The 22,339-nt window shown below is 33.9% G+C and overlaps 2 protein-coding genes across 4 annotated transcripts in view; one reads left to right on the top strand and one right to left on the bottom strand.

The window, feature by feature from the left end:
* Nucleotides 1-2,004: 2,004 nt before the first annotated feature.
* Nucleotides 2,005-3,557, bottom strand: LOC110019056 (scopoletin glucosyltransferase-like). Its single transcript, XM_020716590.1, has 2 exons — nt 2,996-3,557; nt 2,005-2,964 (listed from the first exon to the last, which is right to left on the bottom strand). Exons 1-2 carry the CDS (start codon nt 3,368-3,370, stop codon nt 2,005-2,007), a joined length of 1,335 nt encoding a protein of 444 aa, XP_020572249.1. The 5' UTR covers nt 3,371-3,557.
* Nucleotides 3,558-7,378: 3,821 nt separating this feature from the next.
* Nucleotides 7,379-22,339, top strand: part of LOC110019044 (random slug protein 5-like) — a 43,151-nt gene continuing 28,190 nt past the window's right edge. The window contains exon 1 of one of the 3 annotated variants that reach the window (XM_020716567.1): nt 7,379-7,678. The gene's annotated coding sequence lies outside the window, so the exon portion shown is untranslated. The other 2 variants (XM_020716568.1, XM_020716569.1) reach the window with 2 other exon arrangements.

Raw genomic sequence — 22,339 nt, 5'->3', positions numbered from 1 at the left:
CATGCATAGCTCTCACCCAAGTCATATAACAGGGCTATCAACAATAAGCTTCTAAAGAATATCTCTTACAAGATTTGTCATAATATAGACGTATGCTAGAGAGACATTTTTAGCTTATTTTATCCTTCTTACATTACTTTTGTTGTTCGCATGTTTAGTCATTTTTTGTCTCAATCATAGACCTCGTATATATCAAACGTACTATAGATAAATGTATCTTCTTTTCTAATGCTTTCAACTTACAACTACGGCATTTGTCGATGTAGATTGGGGATCTTGTATCGACACTTGACATTATATTAGTGAATGTTGTATCTTGTTGGGTGAATCCATGATTTCTTGGAAATTAAAAAAATAATGTCATAATTAATTGGCTGAAATAGTGAGCAAACCTGCTTGGCTTCACCAACTATTACAAAACCTTCAAGCCTCAACAACCCTCTTGATCCTTCTCTTTTATGAAAATCAGACTTACTTCCCTATTGTTATTAATCCTAGCTTCATTAAGATACAAAATGCATTGTCATTTCATTTGGGATAAATTCAATGATATATTCTTCAAACCTATGCCTATTAATTTGGCTCTTTAGGTTATAGACATGTTCACTAAGCCAATTACATAACCAAATATATTCTCAATTTTATCCAAAATGGACATTATTGCATACTAGAAAATTCTCCAAAATAGTGAAATTTTATGTCTCAGCACAATATAATTTTCCAGAGCGCAAACAGATAGAGATATAAGAGAACCATATTTTTTACATGAAAACTCTAGAAAGAAAAAAAAATCACGGGGTCTGACCAAATCAAAGTAATCCACAAAAAAAAATTGAAAGCATAATAATTCAGTTTTCTCTGGAATTATGGATGACGAGATTACAAAAAATTAAAAAACATAATTTTATAATATTATTTTGTCTTCACTAGTCTTAAATTGGACAAAAAGAATTATGATTTATGGCTACAATTGTAGTGATTAGCTAGAAAAGGTATCGTTGGTGGTTATAATTCAAGTATTTAGCCTCAAAATTCATAATTGATAATCAAACTAATCATAATTTGCTATTATAATTGTTGCTGGCGGTCATTCCCCTGCACTTCTTTCAGGATAAATATTTTAGTTTTGAGTTATTCTTCTCTTGTTCCATTGACTCAAATGGAAAATAATAGCCTTTTTATAATTTATTTAAAGGTAATTTTAATAAATTTAATCAATCCATCAGACGTTTCACATTAATTTCCTTGATCATAAGTCATTTTTTCAATATTTATGTACATTAACACTTCAAAATTGAAAGCTTTTCGACTCAATTGATTCATCTCGTCGAGTTGCTCAATTTGACAATAAGCATGTAAAAAATTAATATTATTTTATCTTCTAATTAATGAGCCAAATTTTATAAATACACTAACAGGTTAATTTGAACTTATTTGAACTCGTGTTTAATTCTTTCTATCATTTTATTGAGGCATTCAATTTATTTAATATAAATTTATTAAAATTGGAGCCGGCATGATCATAAATTTGAATATGAAATATTTAAAATAACATGCATTCAAATTCATTTATTGATAAAAATTTCATGCTATTAAAAGAAAATTTTATATATGCCTCTTCCTTTGCCGGCTCATATGTTCCCCTTATCTGCTCATATATTATATGTATGTGGACCTTATCCGAAAGTGCATCCGTTTTAACTTTTTAGTTTTTCCCAATATCGAATAGTCAATCCTAAATTTGACTAATTCAAAAAAAATAAAATTTTCGTATTCCAAACTTAATTGCAAGTAATATTAGGATAAAAATGTAAAATATAAATACATCGTGAAATTGTTCATGAAAATGATGCCACAGACAAGTCATAAATGCCCTCTGGCGTCAAGCAGTTGGCTTGCATAGTCCCTCTACGCATTATTTTACTTATTTTATACATTGAAGTTAAACCACATTACCAACCTGTTCCTCCTTTCTTCGTGCTGCTGATTCACGCCCTACTCGAGTCAATTCCTCCACCATCCGCCCAACATCCTCGTACGAACACCCACCCACCTCCATAGCTGCCTTCGCGTCGCGGACGCCGCCAACTCCCTCGCCCGCCTTCGAAACCCCTCCGCCTCTTCACCATCAGCCATCACTCTCCTCACCGCCCCCGCCACCTCCGCCGCCTTCACGTCCGCCGCCCCCTTCCTCACCCTCACACCCACCTTCAACACCTCCGTAATCAATCTCTCGTTCACAAACTGCTCGTACATCAACGGCCACGCCACCAACGGCAACCCGGCCGCCAAGCCCTCCAGCGTGGAGTTCCACCCGCAGTGCGTCACGAAAGCACCCACCGCCACGTGTCCAAGTATCGCTATCTGCGGGGCCCATCCCCTCACCACCCACCCCTTCCCCTCCACCCTCTCCTCAAACCCCTCCGGCAGCCACTCCATCGTCTCCGCCGCTGCCCCTTGCCAATCCCTCACGGCCCATATAAACCGTTGCCCGCTCGCCTCAAGCCCGATCGCGGTCTCCCGCATCTGAGCCGCATCGAACTGGCAGAGACTACCGAAGCAGGTGTATACAACGGATCGGGCCGGCTGGGCGTCGAGCCAACTCAACAGTGGGGCCGTGTCCAGGTGTGCCTGGCTGCCCCGGTTCGAACTGTCGATTTTATCATCCTCCGGATTAGATAATGAAACCGGACCGACGAACCAGGCTCGGCGACCAGCCCGACCGCTACGAAAAATATCTACATAAGCCGGTTCCAGCTCATAGAAAGAATTAACCACCACTCCGAAGCTCTTCTCCTCGGCCTCTCTAAACAATTGAAGAGTCGGCTGAAAATTGAAGATTTCGTGAATCTCCGGTTTCGTTAACTCGATGGGGTACGGGAGATCGTCAATGAGAATGGAACGGGCGTCATCTTTGGAGAAGTGCTCTAGTGGGTTAATGAGGGCTAGACTCTCATGGACGCAGAGTGGGAAGAAAGGCGGCGCGGGGGCGGAGGAGAAGGTCGTGGAGAGATGGGCGGAGGGTGGGGATAGCGGCCATGAGGTGAGAAAAATGGAAGGGAGGGAGTTTAGTGAGATTTTCGCGGTTGCCAGGGGGGAGTAGGTCGGTGGCGGAGGGAGGGAAAGGGAGGAGGATGAGATCAATTGGGAGGGAGACTGTGGGAGAAGAGTCTGAATTGGCGCGGTCGATGGCCGGGCGGGCGAGGGATTCGTTGCCGGGGGTGGTGATGATTGTGGGGGAGACGTCGCGGCGGGAGAGGAGTTTGGCGATGTCGATGAGAGGGATCATGTGACCTGGGCTTAGCAGAGGGAAGATGAAGCCGCGGAGTGGTGGCTGCTGCGTTGTTTCTCGGCTGTTTGCAGTGTCCATCGTTGCTGGAGTTGCGGTGGAAAGGGTTGCGGCGACTCTACGGAGTCAACTGAATAGAGTTTTCAAGAAAGAGTCAGACTGGCCGAAATATCAAGTTCAAGATGACGGCATGGGAATTTTACCGGCGGGCAAAGAACGAAAAAAGAGATAATATAAATCACAACCAAAATCTTAAATTTTACACTGACAGCACCTTTTTAACGCGTTACATGTTGCCTGGTCGGCTGCTGTGTCACGTCAGATTTATCAGGATTAATTTGAAAATATTTTATTTTGACAATCTATAAAATATTTTTACATAAATATTTTACATAAATATTTTTACATAAATATTTTATTTTGAAAATATTTTAATATAAAATAAATTTTGAAAATTTCATAGCTTATTAGATAATTAATTTTTTTTCAATTATATATTTTTATAACATAAATTAAAATTTAATTAATATCAAGATTAATTAACAAATTTAATATTTTCATTAATGTAAAGAATATTAACAATCTATTTATAATAATACTTAATATTTATTAATATTTATGTTACTTAAAATAAAATATCACATTTAAAAAAAATTAATTTTTCAAGAAACACCCTAAATGGGGGCATTTATAAAATTTAATTTTATTTTATAAACGTCTCCTACGGAGATTAATATGCTCCTTTTTTAATTTCTTTTGAGAGGAATTTCTCCCCTGTATTTCACTAACAAACAAGTTTCTTTTAAAAAATTTGACACATTTACAAGTATAAAACTCAACCTAGTGTTTACAGACGAGAAAATTTTATTTTTAGCATTTACATAACTAATTTGTTTTATATCACTTCAAAAATAAGAATTTTATTTTAAAAAAATGAAATATATTTTCGTGTGCATATGCAAGTTGGTATATTTAGATATATCTAGATATAATTGAAGTTTGGATCTTAGATATGTAAATACAAAAGAAATAAGTGATATGTATGTATAGCTTCCTTTTATTTTATTTTTATTAAGAAAATCGAATAAGATCACTTTGAATGTCACCCTTTTTAGCCATGATGTGCATAAACGTTGGTGTCAATGCCTAGTGTTAGCATTAGTGTTGCTAATGTGCATTTGAGTTGCTACAATGTTATCAATGACAAGCATCATCCTTAATGCAACTATAATTATTATTCGTGTTGATGGTGGGTGTTATCTTTGTTGATGATGATTTGTATCACCATTGATATTGATAGCGAGTGTCGGCCTAATCAACAACAAAATATGTGATATTTATGAAAATTACTAACATCAAGATTGATGATAGTGGTGAGCAACAAACTTAATTGTTGATGATAGACATTGACTTTTATGTAAATGTTGGTGTTGATGATATGTGTTAGTATGGTTGAGCAGGTAATGTTTTATGATTCTTCAAATTCAAGAGCAATTTTTTAATCCAAGTGGCATTTATTTTTTAAATAAATTTCTATTTATATATTTTTGATAGGGTATTTTAATATTTTTTTCAACATCTCAAGTAATGCGCTAAAAGACAAAATTTCAAGTTAAGTGTTGGCCTGTAGAAGAGAAGAATAAAATTAAAGTAAATGATGTAGAGATGAGAATGCTCGTGTGTGAGTGGTTTTACATTTAAAGAAAAAATGTCCTAACCCAAGATTTACCAAATGTAACATGCTATCATACCGTATTTATATATAATTGACATAAGAATCCAACACCTAAAGATTTGAAATATAAATATAAAAAAAAGGTAGCTACAATTTTTGCAAGATTAATATGAAAAAATGTATATCATAATGTGAAATTCAGAAATATAAGTCGTCTGAACAATGTAGATTAATGTCAGTTAAAGAAATGACCTCAAGAAACATGTGGTGGATCCTTACTTTAAGATATTCAACACGCATATTGCTCATATATGAATGAAGTAGCAACATATTTATGCATTTAGAATGAAGAAATGAGGACTCGCATTTATTAGAAAATCTGATCAGAAAGAAGTCAATCAAGTAAAAAACATCCACATTGGATAAGGGATCATACCAACCAAATAAAAAAGTAGCAAAAAGAAAATAAGAAATTCTAACATCCTTATGAGCAAGCACAAGAATCCCTAATCCAAAATCTCGGAGGAGAAAAAAAAAGAAACCCGCACACACTAGTAGAGATCAGAGCTCTCAAATCCCTCCTTCGAAGAGGTATTTATAGCCGAAAGAGGAAGATGCTTACCGCTAGAGTTACCGACGGTGAGGAGAGGGGCAAAAGGATCGGGGGAGAGGCAGTTAGGGCACGAGAGTGGGGGCCATCTCAATCTCTGGAAAGAGATTCTCCTGCGTGAGAGGAAGAGCACTCGACTAGGGCATGAAGGAGAAGAGACGGGAAAAGCATCGTGTGTGTGACGGAGTGGCGTGAGAGATTTTAAGGATTTATTATTATTGTCATCAGTATTATTATTATTATTATATGTCTTTCCTAAGTAAAATCAATGTTCTAGTTGCATTCGTGCGGTCCGTTTCGTTGTTCGGGACGTCCAGACAAATTTGTTGATATCAAACCAATTTAACTTCGATTTACGCGCTACATAACAAATAAAGTCTTTTAGTCCGACCGGAGCTGTTCAACAAGCAAAATGCCGACCAGTCCTTGCCTAAGCAACGAATATAGTCTTAGCAGAATGCTCTCGACAGCAAGTAACTCGTTACCTGTTAAGGAGTCTTTTTATGAATTTTCGAATCCTTATAGAAACTTGATTTGAGTTTCATATTGTTGGTGTTAATCGACTCAACTAAATGTTAAGGATTCGAACCCACCCAAAATAGACTACAATAAGTTAAGAAAAGGTTCAAATTGCAAAGTTGTGTGGGTCCCAATAATAATCATCTAGAGAGCCAAAAGGAAATCATAAGGCTAGATACTATATTTTAGAGAGAGAAAAAGAATACCTCATAAAAATGAGGTCAATAGACCAGAACACCAGAGTCTCCTGACATAAGTTTTTAGACGACAGTACCTTTGGCGTCGTCAGACGAGTTGAGTTGATCGACCGATATAGGTTTGAGCTTTGACCTTTTGTGTTTCTTTCATATCTTCTTCTTCTTTGCAGGAGCGGAGGCTCGATAGCCCGCCAAGGTGAAGAATTTAGTATTCACCCCACTTCGACTCGCACCCTCACTCGTGGTGTGCCTTAGTTACTTGGGATGGATTAACAACAAAGATTGTGAATCCCAATTTTGTGGTCCTATTTATAGGATCCACCAGACACAAAATCGCAAAAGGAAAATTAATTATCAAAATAAAGTTTCTTGATTTCGGTGCACTTATTTTTTAATAGTTTTACTGTCCTTATTATAGTTATCACTGTTAATAAGTATAAAAACCAGAGAAACTAATAAATATGCACCAAAACTGTCAGCATGGATCTCAAACCGATCTTACAACCAGGGATGACAGTCAGACAATTAGAACATCAAACTAAAGGGACATGATCCGAGCCAACCATTTGACGAACCGACAACTCGGTTAAAGTCAATCAAAACACGGTGTCGATGGATCTTATCGACGAGCCACTCTTACGATCCTAAAAGAGTTCGGTAGCAATTGGATGACCGGAGACTTTGCTATAGTAGGAATGACTGTCATTTAGACGATCACCATGGTCGACCAAACTTAAACACGTCGATCAACTGATGACAGTCATATTCAAATTCAAAATTGCAATACAAATCCAGAATTAAATCATGAGAATCTTATCTTAAATTAGTGCATTAATTTTATTAAGAGCGATTTTCATAAATGCTCTCTCCTTCGGTAATCAAGAATAATTTTCATAATTTATAAAAAATGTCTTTTATAAATAAGAGGCCCAAAGATAGGATGTTTTTCTTAAAGATAATATTAAAATCATTATATATATGTACATATATATATATATATATATATAATATGAAAATAAAATTGTGTAATTTAAATAATTAATATTATCATGAATCATAATTGTGTTATTTCTGTTTTCGCACTCTCTGGCGTCCACTTGCCATGTACCCTCAACAAAAGTACTAGCGAGCAAGCTCCACTTTTTGAACGCAAATTGGGGAAGATGAAGGTGGAACGAGATTCGCGTGAGAGAGAGAGCAAAGATGGAAAGCATCGAAGCAGCTGGCCTAGCTCTCCTGTACTCTTCCTCCCATGATATTGATGCAGTAAACTCTGAGCATTGCCCTCGTCCTCTTCACTGACTGCTGACTCTCCGTCTCCGCCCTTTTCTTCTGCTTCAGACATCTTCTTGCACATCCTTCATCTCCTCTCCATTTGTTCTCCGCAGGTGCTGTTTTCTCGTATGATCTGCCTTCTTCGGTTTTTTCAATTTGTCTGTTTCTTGATTCTCTCTTTTGTTATCCAATCAAACGTTTTCCCTTGCCTAATTCCTCTTCACTGCCTGTTGAATCCGGGCCTCTTGTGATACTGGGACCAGGTAAAACTTTCAGGCTGTGTTCTTTCCATGTTTGTTTTCTACATTATTTTTGTTTTTGTCCCTCTTCTTTGCCCTTGGTGCCTTAGTGGTCTAGTACAAAGATTTGAGCATTGAATTCTGGCATATGTAAGATATAATTGATTTCCTGGCTTTTAACTTTTATCAAGTTATAAAGTTGGAAAATTGCAAACTTAGTACTGTTATTTTTTCTGTTGATTTATTGTTTTTTTTTCTTCCCCCGAGTTTAATATGTTTTGGCTTGCTTGATGGAGAAGACCTTCTCACTACGCTCTGAAATTGATGATGTGGAGAAACTAATTGATGTGAGGATTAATGGTTGTTTGTTAGATATGAGTCATATACCATAAAGGGACAGATGTTGGAGTGGAGCGGAGCAGAGCGGAAGATTCTGTCCAAATCAAAGAAATTTCCTTATGTGGGTTGGGGGTGTGATACAAGGGTAATGTTGTAATTATATATTGTACTTAGGGTTTACTCCTGAGTTATAAATAGACTTGTAATCCCAGGAGGTATCGCTGATTTCTGTAATCTCTTTTCTGAATATTGAAAGGAACGAGCGACAAAAACTATACGTCTATGCCTGACAGATGAAGTCATGTATCACATGATGAATCTAAAATCTCCAAGAAAGATATGAAAGAAATTGGAAACTCAGTTTATGGTTAAATCTCTGACGAATAAATTGTATCTGAAACACAAGTTATATGTGCTGAAGATGCAAGAAGGTTCTGATCTGACACAACATGTTAATAGTTTCAATCAAATAATCACAAATTTATCACGGTTTGATATCACTATTGAGGATGAGAGACCAAACAATGATTTTGTTGTGTTCACTGTCTTCTTCTTATGAACTCCTGGTGACTAATCTTACATATGGGAAAAAAACTATCAAAGTTGATGAGATTACTACAGCATTGTTGACTCACAACCCGCAGAAGAAGAATGCAGAGAAAAATTCTTATGATGACAGTTTATATATTAAGGGTAAGTAAGATCGTGGAAGGAAGAAATAAAATGAGGGTTCTAGAAGGCGAAGTTCCAGATCAAAGTCAAAAGACAAAAAAATAATTCATTGCTACAATTGCAAAGACTCACGTCATATGAAGAGAGATTGTCCAAAACTGAAGAAGAAGATTGGGGAAAAATGTGATGCATCATCGAAGTTTGTAAATGTGGTGCAGAGTGACAATTCAGATTGCAGTGATAACGATGTGTTTTCAGTTTCATCAACTCAGTTCACGGATGCATGGATTCTTGATTCAGGATGCTCTTATCACATAACACCTAACAGAGAGTGATTTACTTCATACATGTCAACTAATTCTGGCTCATTTTATCTAGGTGATGATAAATGTTACAATATTGTTGGTATTGAAGAAATTAGAATTAAGATGTATGATATCACAGTTAGAACATTATGTGATGTCAGACATATTTCAAATATGAATAAGAATTTGATTTCCTTGGACACTTTACATAGAAATGATTTCATTATTAAGGCAAATGAGGATAGGGAAACCATCTGAATTGTTAAGGTTGCACTGACGGTGATAAAAAGAAAATTAACTGCAGACAATATCTACAAATTGTTGGGGAGTACAGTTGTAGGTGAAGTTCATTATGTGGAGTCAGATGATGATAGTACAAAGCTATGACATATGCGGCTGGGTCATCTTAGTGAGCGTGGGATGACAAAATTGTATAGAAAAAACTTGTTACATAGTGTTAAAAGCTGCAAGCTTGATCTTTGTTAGTTTTGTGCTCTTGAAAAACAGACTAGAGTTAATTTATGACTAAAAAACTTAAAATTAAAGAGATTCTTGATTATGTGCATCTGATATATGGTACCCTACCAGAGAATCTTCATTGGAAGAATCTCAGTATTTTATTACCTTTATTGATGATTTCTCCAAGAAAGTTTGAGTATATTTCTTGAAACAGAAATCTGAAGTTTTCTCTAAATTCAAGCTGTGGAAAGCTGAGGTGGGGAACTAAACTGGCAGAAAGATCAAGTATTTAAGGTCCGATAATGACACAGAGTACACAGATTCGTAGTTTCAGAAGTTCTGTGAGGAGCATGAGATTCAGAGGCATTTTTCAGTGCGCAAGACACCACAGTAGAATGGTGTGGCAGAAAAGATGAACAAGTCCTTAACTGAAAGGGCAAGATGTTTGAGACTGAATACAAGACTTCCTAAGAATTTCTGGGCAGAGACTGTGAATATGACATGTTATCTCATCAATAGATCATCTCGGGCATCGCTGGGTGGCAAAGTCGCAAAAGACGTATGGACAAGTAATCCAGTTATTTTTGATCATTTATAAATTTTTGGTTGTACTGCTTATGTGCATGTCTCTGGAGATGAAAGATCAAAACTTGATACAAAATTCAAGAAGTGTATCTTTCTAGGCTACAAGAAAGGTGTGAAAGGATAAAAGTTTTGGGATCCAATTGCATTGGGATCCAATTGCAAAGGATCCAATTGCAAAGAAGATGGTGATCAACAAAGATGCAGTTTTTGATGAACAGTCCATATTGCAGCAGAATCAAGACAAAGTGCAAGAGAACTGTTTCAGGTGCAGTGCAGATGGATTTAGAACAACATCCAAAAACAATTGAGAGAGTTGAAGGTTCAAATCCAACACCTGGTGATTTTATTCTAGTTGATATGCAGAATTATAATCTAGCAAAAGACAGACACAGACGCACCAATATAAGACATCCTAGCAGATTGGGTTATGAAAACTCGGTCTCTTGTGCACTTCTCATCAGCAGCAATGATCCAACAACTTTTCAAGGAGCTATAACTAGTCAGAAGAAAGAGAAATATATGGGTACAATGGTTGAGGAGATGAAGTCTTTGCAGAAAAATCACACATGAGAGTTAGTTCAACTTAATGAGGGAAAAAAGACTATTGGGTGCAAATGGGTGTACAAAAAGAAACCAACAGTATCAGAAAAAGAAGGAAAAAAGTTCAAGACTTGATTGGTAGCAAAGAGATTTTCACAGCAGAATGAGATAGATTATGATGAAATCTTTTCTCCTGTGGTCAAAGATACTTCAATCAGGGCAGTACTTGCATGAGTATTTATTTGGGATTTGCATTTGGAGCAGATGGATGTTAAAACTGCTTTCTTGCATGGTGATTTGGAGGATCAAATTTACATGGAGCAGCTAGAAAGGTTCACTCAACCTAGATAAGAGCATCTGGTTTGCAGATTAAAGAAATTGGTGTATGGGTTGAAACAGTCTCCAAGATGATGGTACAAGCGATTTGACTTCTACATAATTCAGATTGGTTATAAGAGTTGTGAGTATGATTTTTGTGTTTATGTGAAGAGCCTTGATGATCGTTCTATTAGTTCTATTATTTTTCTGTAATTTTTCTGTAACTGTATGTTGATGATATACTGATTGCTGCAAAGAATATGAATGATGTTTGTGGTTTGAAAGCTTTATTGAGCCAGAAATTTGACATGAAAGATTTGGAAGAAGATTCTTGGAATGAAGATTCACCGGGACAAAGCCTCAAGACGATTATGTTTATCTCAATGAGAATGTTGAGAAAGTGCTAGAAAAGTTTTAGATGAGCAAAGAAAAGTCTGTAAGTACTCATTTGGCAAATCATTTTAAGCTTTCTTCAGAACAGTGTTCTAAGACAGATACAAAAATCGAAGACATGACAAATGTTTCATATGCCAGTGCAGTTGGCTACTTAATGCATACAATGATATGTACTCGTCATAATTTGACTAGTGCTGTTAGTCAAGTCTACAAATACATGTCTAAACTTGGAAAACGACATTGGGAAGCAGTCAAGTGGATTTTCAGGTATCTGAGGGGTACTATAGAACATATAATTATTTTTGGCAGTTAGCAGGATGATCCTTCAGTTGTGGGGTACGTTGATTCATACTATGCAAGTGATTTAGATGACAAAATGTCTACAACTGGGTATGTGTTTACTCTTGGTGGAGGGCCTTGGTGGAGGGCCTATATGTTACTATATGTTAGAAATCAATAATTTAGTCTATTGTGACATTATCTACAATTGAAGCTGAGTACATGACAATAGATGAAGCTGCAAAAGAAGCATTATGGCTTGCTGGGCTAGTAATGAGACTGGGCGTTGAGCAATGTGGAGTTCACTTATATTTTTTTACTTTACAATAGTACCAAAACTTGATCCTAGAGAAACTAAGAATTTAACTTTTTAATTTATATATATATTGAGATACTACGCAAGTATACATATCGTTATAAAGTAATATAAGACTTTTTGATTAAGACATTAATATCGAACCTACGGGAATTTCACAATATGCACTATTAAACAACAAACTTTCTATTTTAAAAAGACAATTACTTAAACTATAGATATTTTTATAGTAATTAAAATTCAAATCTATTTGATATTTTTGATATTTTGACAAAACAATAAAAACTTTTAAAGATCACTTGAGTTTATGTAAAAAAAAACACTTAATATGAAATATCTTTGTCCTTATCATGAATCAGTAATAAGTATAAGATTTTTATTGTGGAAGTATGCAAATTGTGTTGTGCCAAATATGAGCAATATTATTTTTTACCCTTACTAGAGATGCTCTAAAGAACATTGACTAATTTAAAGTTTGAATAGTTTTGAAGACCGGCTAGGCATGGAAGATACCATCTCTCACTCTAGAGTTCCCTCGATTCTCTCCACATAAGGGCTAACATCTCGTATCAGATTCTAAAATAATAAACCAAGTTGGGGGCTTTAGTCTGTAACTCTAAAGTTCTTTAACTCTACATCCTTCAAAGATTATTTCCCTATTTATTTTCACTTAATCATATTAATTACATTCTCATTCATACAACCTCATGTGATTCTTTCTAATTATTGACTGAGACAATACCGGCTCGGTTCTTACATGTTCTCACAACAAATTTTAACATCTAGATAGACCAGATCAAGAAGTAAATGAAGTACATGAAATTAAATCATCACAACTTCTTCAAACATTAAAGACTAATACTCTCCACAACTTCCATCCAACACTTTAATTACTTATCATTTTAAGGAGAAAGATAAAAAAAACTATTCAGAATCTATGGAGAAAACAAAACTATACTTTAGTTTAAAAGTAAAAATCATTGTTAAACCAACAAAAAGTATCGATTAAAACCAAAATTAGTTTAAAAATAAAAGATAAAAACTTATCTCAAATCCTCCACCAAACTTTTGAATTTCTTTTGAATCTCTTCTCTTTTACAACACTCTTAACTCTCACAATAAAACTAAAAACAAAAAGGATAAAATAAATTTGTGGTGCCTGAAAATCTCTCCAAAAGCACTTTTCAGGACTCCCCCTTTTCAAGCACACTTCTAAAAGTCTCAACTTTCTTCTTTTATAAATCTCCAAGAGGTGCCTTGGTAACTCTTCAAAATGTGTCCAAATTCGATGTATTCTCCAAGGGATGCCTCCTTTCACAAGTCTTTTAATCATATTTTCATTTCTAGTGGTCATAACCACTCTCATTAGCCAATAAATGCCTCAAATGTCCCTTTAAAATTCGACAAAAGAAATTAAATTGTCAAATAATTGCCTCTGACACTTAAGCGCCGAGCCTCTGATGCTTAGGCACAACCTTCTCTGTTTCACCAGCCCTTAAGCGTCGGATCTAACGCTTAGGCGTCAATACTCTTTTGCATTATTTTTACATTTTTGCTCTAAATTTGATCTTTTTTTCACTTTTTTTAACATTTTTCACTTTTTTATTTGTACCTGAAAGAAAAACACATAAATACCTTCCATTAAAGTGCAATATCTCAAAAATATGTATAAAATTGGGTCTAAAAACACTATATATTTTAGATGTATCAAAATCTCCCAAACTTAAAATGTTACTTGTCATCAAGTGACACTTTAATTTTCAAAAACTAAATAGGTATGATTATGTATACGAGTTTCTTTAGGAGTTTCTAAAATTTAGATTTTTTAGATTTAGAAATATAAAATTTAGATTTAGAAATATAGTAGTCCGATTTAGAAATATAGTAGTGCAATTTAAAAAAAATATTTAGTAAATGAGACGAACTTAAAATTTAGAAATTTTTAATGTTAAAAAATATGAAAATATTAGTTCCTATCTAATTCAGAAATATTGTAGATTTTTCAAATATAAAATTTAGTCTTTTTATTACCTCTACTTAAAAATTTTTATTAAGAATAGTTTTACTTATTATTATATCCTTAGGCTTAAGAGTTTCTCAAGTTTTATACTTTAAAAGATAAAATGTAGAACCAATTTTTGATTAGACACTAATCCTTAAGCTTTTCCTCCCTTTTTTTCTTTTTTTTTCTTTTTTTTTTCTTTTTTTTTCTTTTTCAGACAATGATTACTATATCTGGATAAGACTTTAATGGTTTTGAATTCCACTTCTTCTTTCCTAAAGCAAAGTCCTGATATAATTCTTTTACTTATAAACATAATAATATTTTTGAAAATTATTTTTAATAAAAGAAATTTAAGTTTTGAAAATAAAAGTCTAAATTTCTAAATTTTTCAAAAATATAATTTTTCTTACTAAAGATAGTTACACTACATTTAGCATTTTCTACACTAACAACTTTTAACTGAAAATTTTTCTTCATTATTATGAATTTTAACTAAATTTTCGTACTCATTTATATAATCAAATCTTACTTTTCTAATATAACTTCACATATATGATCATTTTTTTTTTCAAATCAAATCTCACTTTCCTAAATAAAATTGAAGTTTTGAAAATATTTTTCATTCCCCCCAAACTTAAATTTTTACAATATTAAACAGTTTAGCAGCAAATATATATAAGCATGAATGAATATTGAAATAACTTGCTTACAAAAATTTTTATACCTTAATTCTACAAGTACAAAACTAAAAACAGGAGTAAAATTAATTTTTGATCAATTTTCTATCATTTTCATTTTAATTCAACATGTAGAGATTCATTAGACTTCTAAGTAATGAGTACAAATACAAAAACAAACAAACACACTAACTTTGATTTCACAGTCTAAACATAAAAACAAACACACTAACAAGATAAAAGAAAAATACAGAGTAGCAGTTTTCTGAAATTATAGTTTAAAATTAGAGTTGGCAAGATTTTCAACCTTTCAAAAGACATAGAAATAAGTTCAATCCTAACTAACTAAAACACATTACTCAACACACAACAACAATTACTACCCTAAAATTTTAAACAAAATATTAACAAAACACAAACATTACAATAACAATTAAACAAAAAAAGTTCAACACATCACATAGTCCAAACAAGCACATAAACTCAAATGTATCAAGTCCAAACCACGTAGTTCATCACATATTATAAATATAAAAATAACTCACTCCTCTTCCTCATCATCATAATCACCGCTATTCCAGATATATGTAGGCTCATAATAAGGGTATCTGAGATATGAAGAAAATTCCACTCCTTGGTTACCCCTAATAAGGCTTGACCGGCAACTTTATATATGCTTAAAAATACAAGTATTTACTACTGCTGCTAGAAGATTTAATTTCTCAGCAACGACACAAAAAACTTCACAACGGTTATAGATTCGATAAAGATGTATATAAAATATTCAATAATGTTAAAGTCACACTTATCAACGCAAGTATATGTATCGCTCAAGTAATATAGGGCTCTAATGAAGTCCTAGAAAGTTCTAATGTAAAATTCAATATATAAGAAATCATCATTCTCCTTGCCAAGAAAATATAGTGAATGGATGAAATGAAGCAGTTCAAATTGTGTTGTGCCAATTAGGAGCATACCTATTCTTTACCTTTTGATCCATGCATAAAGAACATTGACTAATCCTATGTTTGGTTACTGATTCTGCGGCTAGGCTGGGAGGATACCGACTCTCACTTCAGAGCTCCCACGTTCTTCTCACCTGAGGGCTAACATCTACACATCAGCACCCAAATGATATGACCAAATTGAGGATTTTAGTCTATCACTCTAAAATCTCCAATTCTACGCCCGATGATTTTATTTCCCTATTTATTTGCACCCAACTTTCAAGGGCTTTGACCTTCCTGAATCTTGGATGTAATCTTCACTTTAGTTATAAAGTTCAACATATTTTAACAAATTAATTGACCAGATTGAAAGTAAATTAAGATCGAAATGAAAAGATCATCACAATTTCTTTAACGTTTTTATGGCTCAACCAATTCAAATCACCATTTCACAAATCTCAAGACAAGGAGAAAGACAGAAAAAACTACTCAGAAATCATGAGAAAGATATGATAAAACTCGGAATATATATATAAAAGCAACGTCATACAAACTATAAAAAATAAATAACACTTATCTCTAATTCCTCCCCAAAACAAACTCCTCGAAGTTCCTCTGAATCTCTTCATTTCTTTACAACACACAAAATTCTTCTTTGAAGCGGCAATGAGGAAAAAATCTCTCACTTTCCCTCCACCTTACAGTCTCTAGAAGAATTCCTCACAACCTAACCCTAAATGGAACTCTCTACACTACTTTGAACCTCTCTAAAATGCTGAAACTTTTCTAAAATTACTGAGAGAGTTTTCTAATTTTTGGCCAAAATATTGTTTTAAAGTTGTAGAGGAGTTTTCCCAAGAGTTGCCTAAGCATCCCTCCAAAATTCGTCCTCATCCAATGATCCAATGCATTGTTGGAGCATTGTTGGACATAACTGTCGATCTCGTCGTCGGCGGCCTCGAGGGCGCAGTCAGCGGGCCTCTAAAATATCTGATATGGAGTCTCGGGAATTTCTCGCCGTCGGCGCCCTAGTTCAAATCTCCACATTTTGGTCATTTTCGCTCCAAATTCGCTTCTTTTTGCATCTTTTTGCTCAAATGACCATAATTCATCCTTCCTGCAACAAAACATCAAAAATACTCTTCTTTAAAGTGCAATATCATCAAAATCAGTGTAAAATATGTATGAAAATCTCAACATATTTTTCTTTGGTTAAGACTCTCCAAAGATGAGTGAAATTTCTCCTCATAATTACTATGTCTTCTAGCATAACCATCAATATGATCTACGAAGTTTTCTAAACTTTATACCTTATTGTATAATTAATATTATCCATCATCCTCTGCAATAATTGATCCTGAGTTTCAGTAGACTCACCTCTAGAAGTAGATGCTCGCGAGGTAGATGGTCTAGATGTAGAAGCAGCAGAGGTAGATGCAACAGACGTTGACATTCCATAACTTCTTGAAAATTCTCCCCTCCAACAAAAAATAGAATGCTCAGAATACAACTTCACATTTACACTTGTAATTGGCTTTAGAGGCAACAATACTTCTTTCTAACTATCATATCTCACTCCAATCTGCTCACACAAAAAAAAGATCAAGGAAGAAAATCTCAAACCTGCAGTAGTAGCGGCAGTGACAGAACTGATGATAGTCTGACAGATCAAAGCTCCAATATTGATAAGCTTGCCCTCGTGAATACAATAATTCAACGTTGCTCTCTCCCTCATAACTTCATTGAGATGATTCGTCGGTAACAAACGAGCTGAAATAAAGTAGTGTCACGTCTTCGATGGTGCACTTAACTTTGAAGTGGAAAAATTGACTCTCCTCTCATTTGTAATTTTCCAAAGTCTCCTTCCAACAGTTAAATATGAAATAATCTCGTCCAGCTCCGTCTTAGTCGGACTATAGTTCGCATAAAAACACAAAGTATTAGGTGGTAAATGGTAGATCATATTGATTACCTCTAGTGAAAAAGGTACCAATTTTCCTCTATCCATGACTCAATCCTCTTCTGCCTCAGGGAGGTTTGCATAGAACTCCTGAACTACAGAAATAACAGCCACAGCAGAAAAACAACAAAATCTTCCACGGATCCACCTGGATTTCTAAAACACCTCTTAGGAATCAACTTTCGTGACTGTAGAGCATCACTATACTTATCCCGAGCTTTTGAACTCACAAACTTGCTCGAATCAAAGTGGGTTTTTCCTTACTCCTCTTCATTCTTGGGGTCTTTCTACAAATTTCACAAAATTTCACAATAACTTCAAAAATCAAGTCTAATCCACTAAACTCTGCTCCTATAAGCATAAACTAAACTTTCTATACAATTTCTATAAATTTTTTCTCATTTTTCACCATGAATAGTGATTTTTTGGTTTTTCCAAAGTACTCAAAATACATGGTGAAAATCCAAATTTTTTACATAGAAGTGAAGCTCTTATCTTAAGAAATTCGAATCTAGCAAATTTGGCTCAAATCCACCAAGAAATCTCCATGAAAAAGTTTGCCCTAGACTTCAAAATCGCGAACTCGAGAGGAAGAAGATGACGACGGGAGTAAAAATGGCGATTTTCGGGGTTATTTTTCACCTTTAACTATTTGCGAACCTGTTTTCGTGAACCGGCGCTTAAGCACAGATAGGTGGCGCTTAGGCGCCTGCCTCTTGGGTTACTTCGCGCTTAAGCATGAGAATGCGGCGCTTAGACGCCAGTGCATGATTTTTGATATTTTTGAATTTAAGTAAAATGCACTATTAGCCTAAGTATATTACTCCTAAATGGTCTTATAACACTTAAAATGACTATTTTCCTCACTTAAATGACTATTTTCCTCTCCCTTAACTCTCATCTCTCTCAAAATTCTCCAATATAACTAATTCGATTCGAGGATAAAATAACACAGATTTTCACACAAACAAACACATATATTCATTTACGAACTAGTACAAGTACATGTAACACTTAATTCTCATTCCAAACTGTCTATGATAAAATTTTCCTAAATACAAACACTTGACAAACTTACATAATTGAACACAAAACATAAACACTAAAAACAAGATTTAACACTAACATATAAAACAACGACTCCTAACAAACAAACTCTAACATTGAACTTAATTTCATTCTTCATTTGTTGGGATAAATTCATGTCTTTCATTAGTCTCTCCTTAGGCATTCAAAATGTAGAGTTGATAAAACGGATGGAGGTGACGAGCTCTGATACAATCTTCTTCAATCCATTTATGTTTAAGATACATCGTCTTATCCGCTTCCTCTATATAACTAGTATGACTAATTTACATTTTCAATTGTCATCCAATATGCTCTAGATGTACATTAACTTCATTTACCTTTGTCTCAAGTAAAGCCACGCTAGTCTCAATTTTGTTGATTTTTTCCGCTATTCCTTCAATACTAACGGCTAAGAAATCGTTATACATCTCTTGTGCACTACTAATGAATTTCTTCCTCATGACCTCTTCCTTTTTCTTCAAATTCATCTCCCATGAAGATATTTTCTCTAAATCACTCTTTCTCTTAGAATTTAGGGCTAAAAATGATTTTTTGGTGAAATTCCATCACAAAACCCTTCTATTTATAGGTCTAAATCCTTCCAATAACTCCTAGGCACGTCCTAAAGCTGTCATGGCACGTTTAAGTTAACTAATTGGCGGTTAAAACTTTTAGAAATTGAATTTTCGCACATGGTTTTTAACATCCGCGCTTAAGCGCCAGCGCTCAATTTTGCACCAGTCAACTTAATGTCCAAATCCTCATTCTAGCATGTCTAGATCACTAAATAAACTCTTAAAATCATTACTAACATATAATAGTCTCGAAAATACTACCTCAAATTTTCTTAATCATACACAATCATTAATCAAAGCAAAAATACACTGATGACTATGGGTTGTCTCCCACGAAGCGCTTGATTTTACGGTTTGGTTTTACGTCGTCAGTCTGACGTAACTAGTGCTTATTCTGGTTGACTCAACATCATTCGATCATTAAATTTATGCTGATCCCCTGCAAAATAAGTTTTCAGTCTATGACCATTAATTTTAAATACTTTCTCAGTTTTAGGATCTTTAATATCCACAGTTTCATAAGAATAAACTTTTATCACAACAAATGGACTCATCCACCCTAGCTTCATAAGGATAAATTTTTATCACAATAAATAATCTTAACCTTGCATTATATAGCAAAACTCTTCACCCTTTGCTGAAAATTTTTAGTAAGAATCCTTTGATCATGCAACTTCTTCATCTTTTCTTTGTAAATCTTTTCTTTGTTTTCATCTTTTCTTTGTAAATCTTAACACTCTCATAAGATTCTTTCCTTATCTCTTCAAGCTCATTTAATTCTAATAATTTTTTCTTACCAGCATCTTTCAAATTATAATTGAACTGTTTAATCGCCCATTATGCTTTATGCTCAAGTTTAACTGGTAAACGACAAGTTTTCCCAAATATTAGTCTATATGGGGACATCCCTATAGGAGTTCTGTATACAGTATTATAAGCCCACAAAACATAGTCAAGTTTGACTGACTAATCCATTTTTGTTGGATTTACAAATTTTTCTATAATTTTTTTAATTTCCCGATTGGATAATTCAGCCAAACCACTTGTCTGAGGTTGATAAGCAGTAACAATTATATGATTTATAAGATATTTCTTTAATAGTTTCTCCATTATGACATTTTGGAAATGACTCCCCCCATCAGTTATGATCACTCTCGACATCCCAAATATATAAAATATGTTTGTTTTCAAAAATTTTACAACACTTTGAGCATTACATCGAGGTAAAACAACAACTTCATGAAATTGAGGAGCATATATAAATTTCTGAAAGATGGTATAAATGGTTCCATGAAATCTAATCTCCAAACTTCAAATATTTCAACTTCTAGCATATAATTGAGGAGCATCTTATTTCTTCTAGAAATATTACCTACTCATTGATATCTATCACGAGTTTTTAATATAAGCATTAACATCTCTAAATAAGTAGACAAATAGTTACCAGATTGTAAACTTTTGTTTGCACTTTTATCAACCCCAAAATGTCCCACAAAATCAGAATTATGACATTTTGGATAATTTCATAAGTTTCTTCTAAAGGTACACATCTTTGAATAATCAGATCATTTTCTTGTTTATATAAAAATGAGTCATCCCAAAAATGAGTCTTAGCTTCAGATATAAATTTCTTATTCTGTTGGTATGTCATTCCAAAGGGTATAATATTACTAACAAGAAAGTTCACAATGCCGGTATACCACGGAACACGTCACTCATTAATATTGAACAAATTTTCATTTGGGAAATGTTCATTAATTTCTTTTTCAAAACAAAGTTGTTTTTTAACTCAAGCCTGAACAATTGATCAACAATTTGATTTTCAGTTCCCTTCCGATCTATTATTTCAAAGTCAAACTCTTGCATAAGAATAATTCATTTTATAAGTCTTGGTTTAGCATTCTTTTTTTTCATTAAGTGCTTAATAGCAGAATGATCTGTATGCACTACGCAATGAGTTTCAATTAAATATGATATGAATTTCTCAAAGACGTGAAAGTTAGTCAACAATTAATTAGTAAATTATTTTTCAGTTGTTGTATAATTAATTTTGGTTTCATTAAGAGTTTTACTAGCATGGTAAATTACTTTGAAATATTTTATCATATTTTTGTCTTAAAACAACTCCAATAGCATAATCACTAGCATCACACATCAGTTCAAAAGGTTTTTCCCAATCTGGTGAAACTATAATTGGTGCAGTGACTAATTTTTCTTTTAATAACTCAAAAGTTTTTAGGCACTTCATCAAAATTGAAAATTGCATATTTCTCCGGTAAATGACATAAATGCGTAGGAATTTTTAAAAAGTATTTAATATATTGTATGTAGAATCCAACATGTCCTAAAAACTCTTAATTTTCCTTACATTTGTTGGATAAGGTAAATTAGCGATCACTTGAATTTTAACAGGATCTACTTCCATACCATTTTCTGATATTTGATGTCCTAATACAAGTCTTGCTATCATGAATTGACATTTTTCTCAATTAAAGACTAAATTTGTTTCTTCACAGCGCTTAAGAACTTATGATAAATGTTTGAAACAAGAGTCAAATGAAGTTCCAAACACTGAAAAATTATCCATAAAAACTTCAATTTCTTTTTCAATTAAATCACAAAAAATTGTCATCATACATCTTTAAAATGTAGAAAGACATTACATAAATCAAAGGACATTCTCCTAAAAACAAATGTACCATAAGGACTGGTAAAAGTTATTTTTTCTTGATCATCAGGAGTTATTTGAATTTGGTGATAACCAATATATTCATCCAAAAAACAAGTGTATTTATGCCCAACAAGTCTATCCAACATTTGATTTAGAAAGGGTAGTGAAAAATTATCTTTCCAAGTGGAAAGATTTAATTTTCTATAATCAATATATATTCGTCTCCCTGTGACTTGTCTAGTAGGTATTAATTCATTATGTTCATTCACATTCACAGTTACTTTTCATTTCTTAGGAACACAGTGAATTAGACTAACTCATGCACTATCTAAAATATGGTAGATAATTCCAACATCTAACAACTTTAAAATTTCTTTCTTTATAACTTTTTTCATAACAGGATTCAATCTCCTTTGAGGATCA

Source organism: Phalaenopsis equestris, unplaced genomic scaffold (genome assembly GCF_001263595.1).
Source record: "Phalaenopsis equestris unplaced genomic scaffold, ASM126359v1 Scaffold000041, whole genome shotgun sequence".
Classification (NCBI taxonomy): domain Eukaryota; kingdom Viridiplantae; phylum Streptophyta; class Magnoliopsida; order Asparagales; family Orchidaceae; genus Phalaenopsis; species Phalaenopsis equestris.
This window is presented reverse-complemented; position numbering and strand designations above follow the sequence as displayed.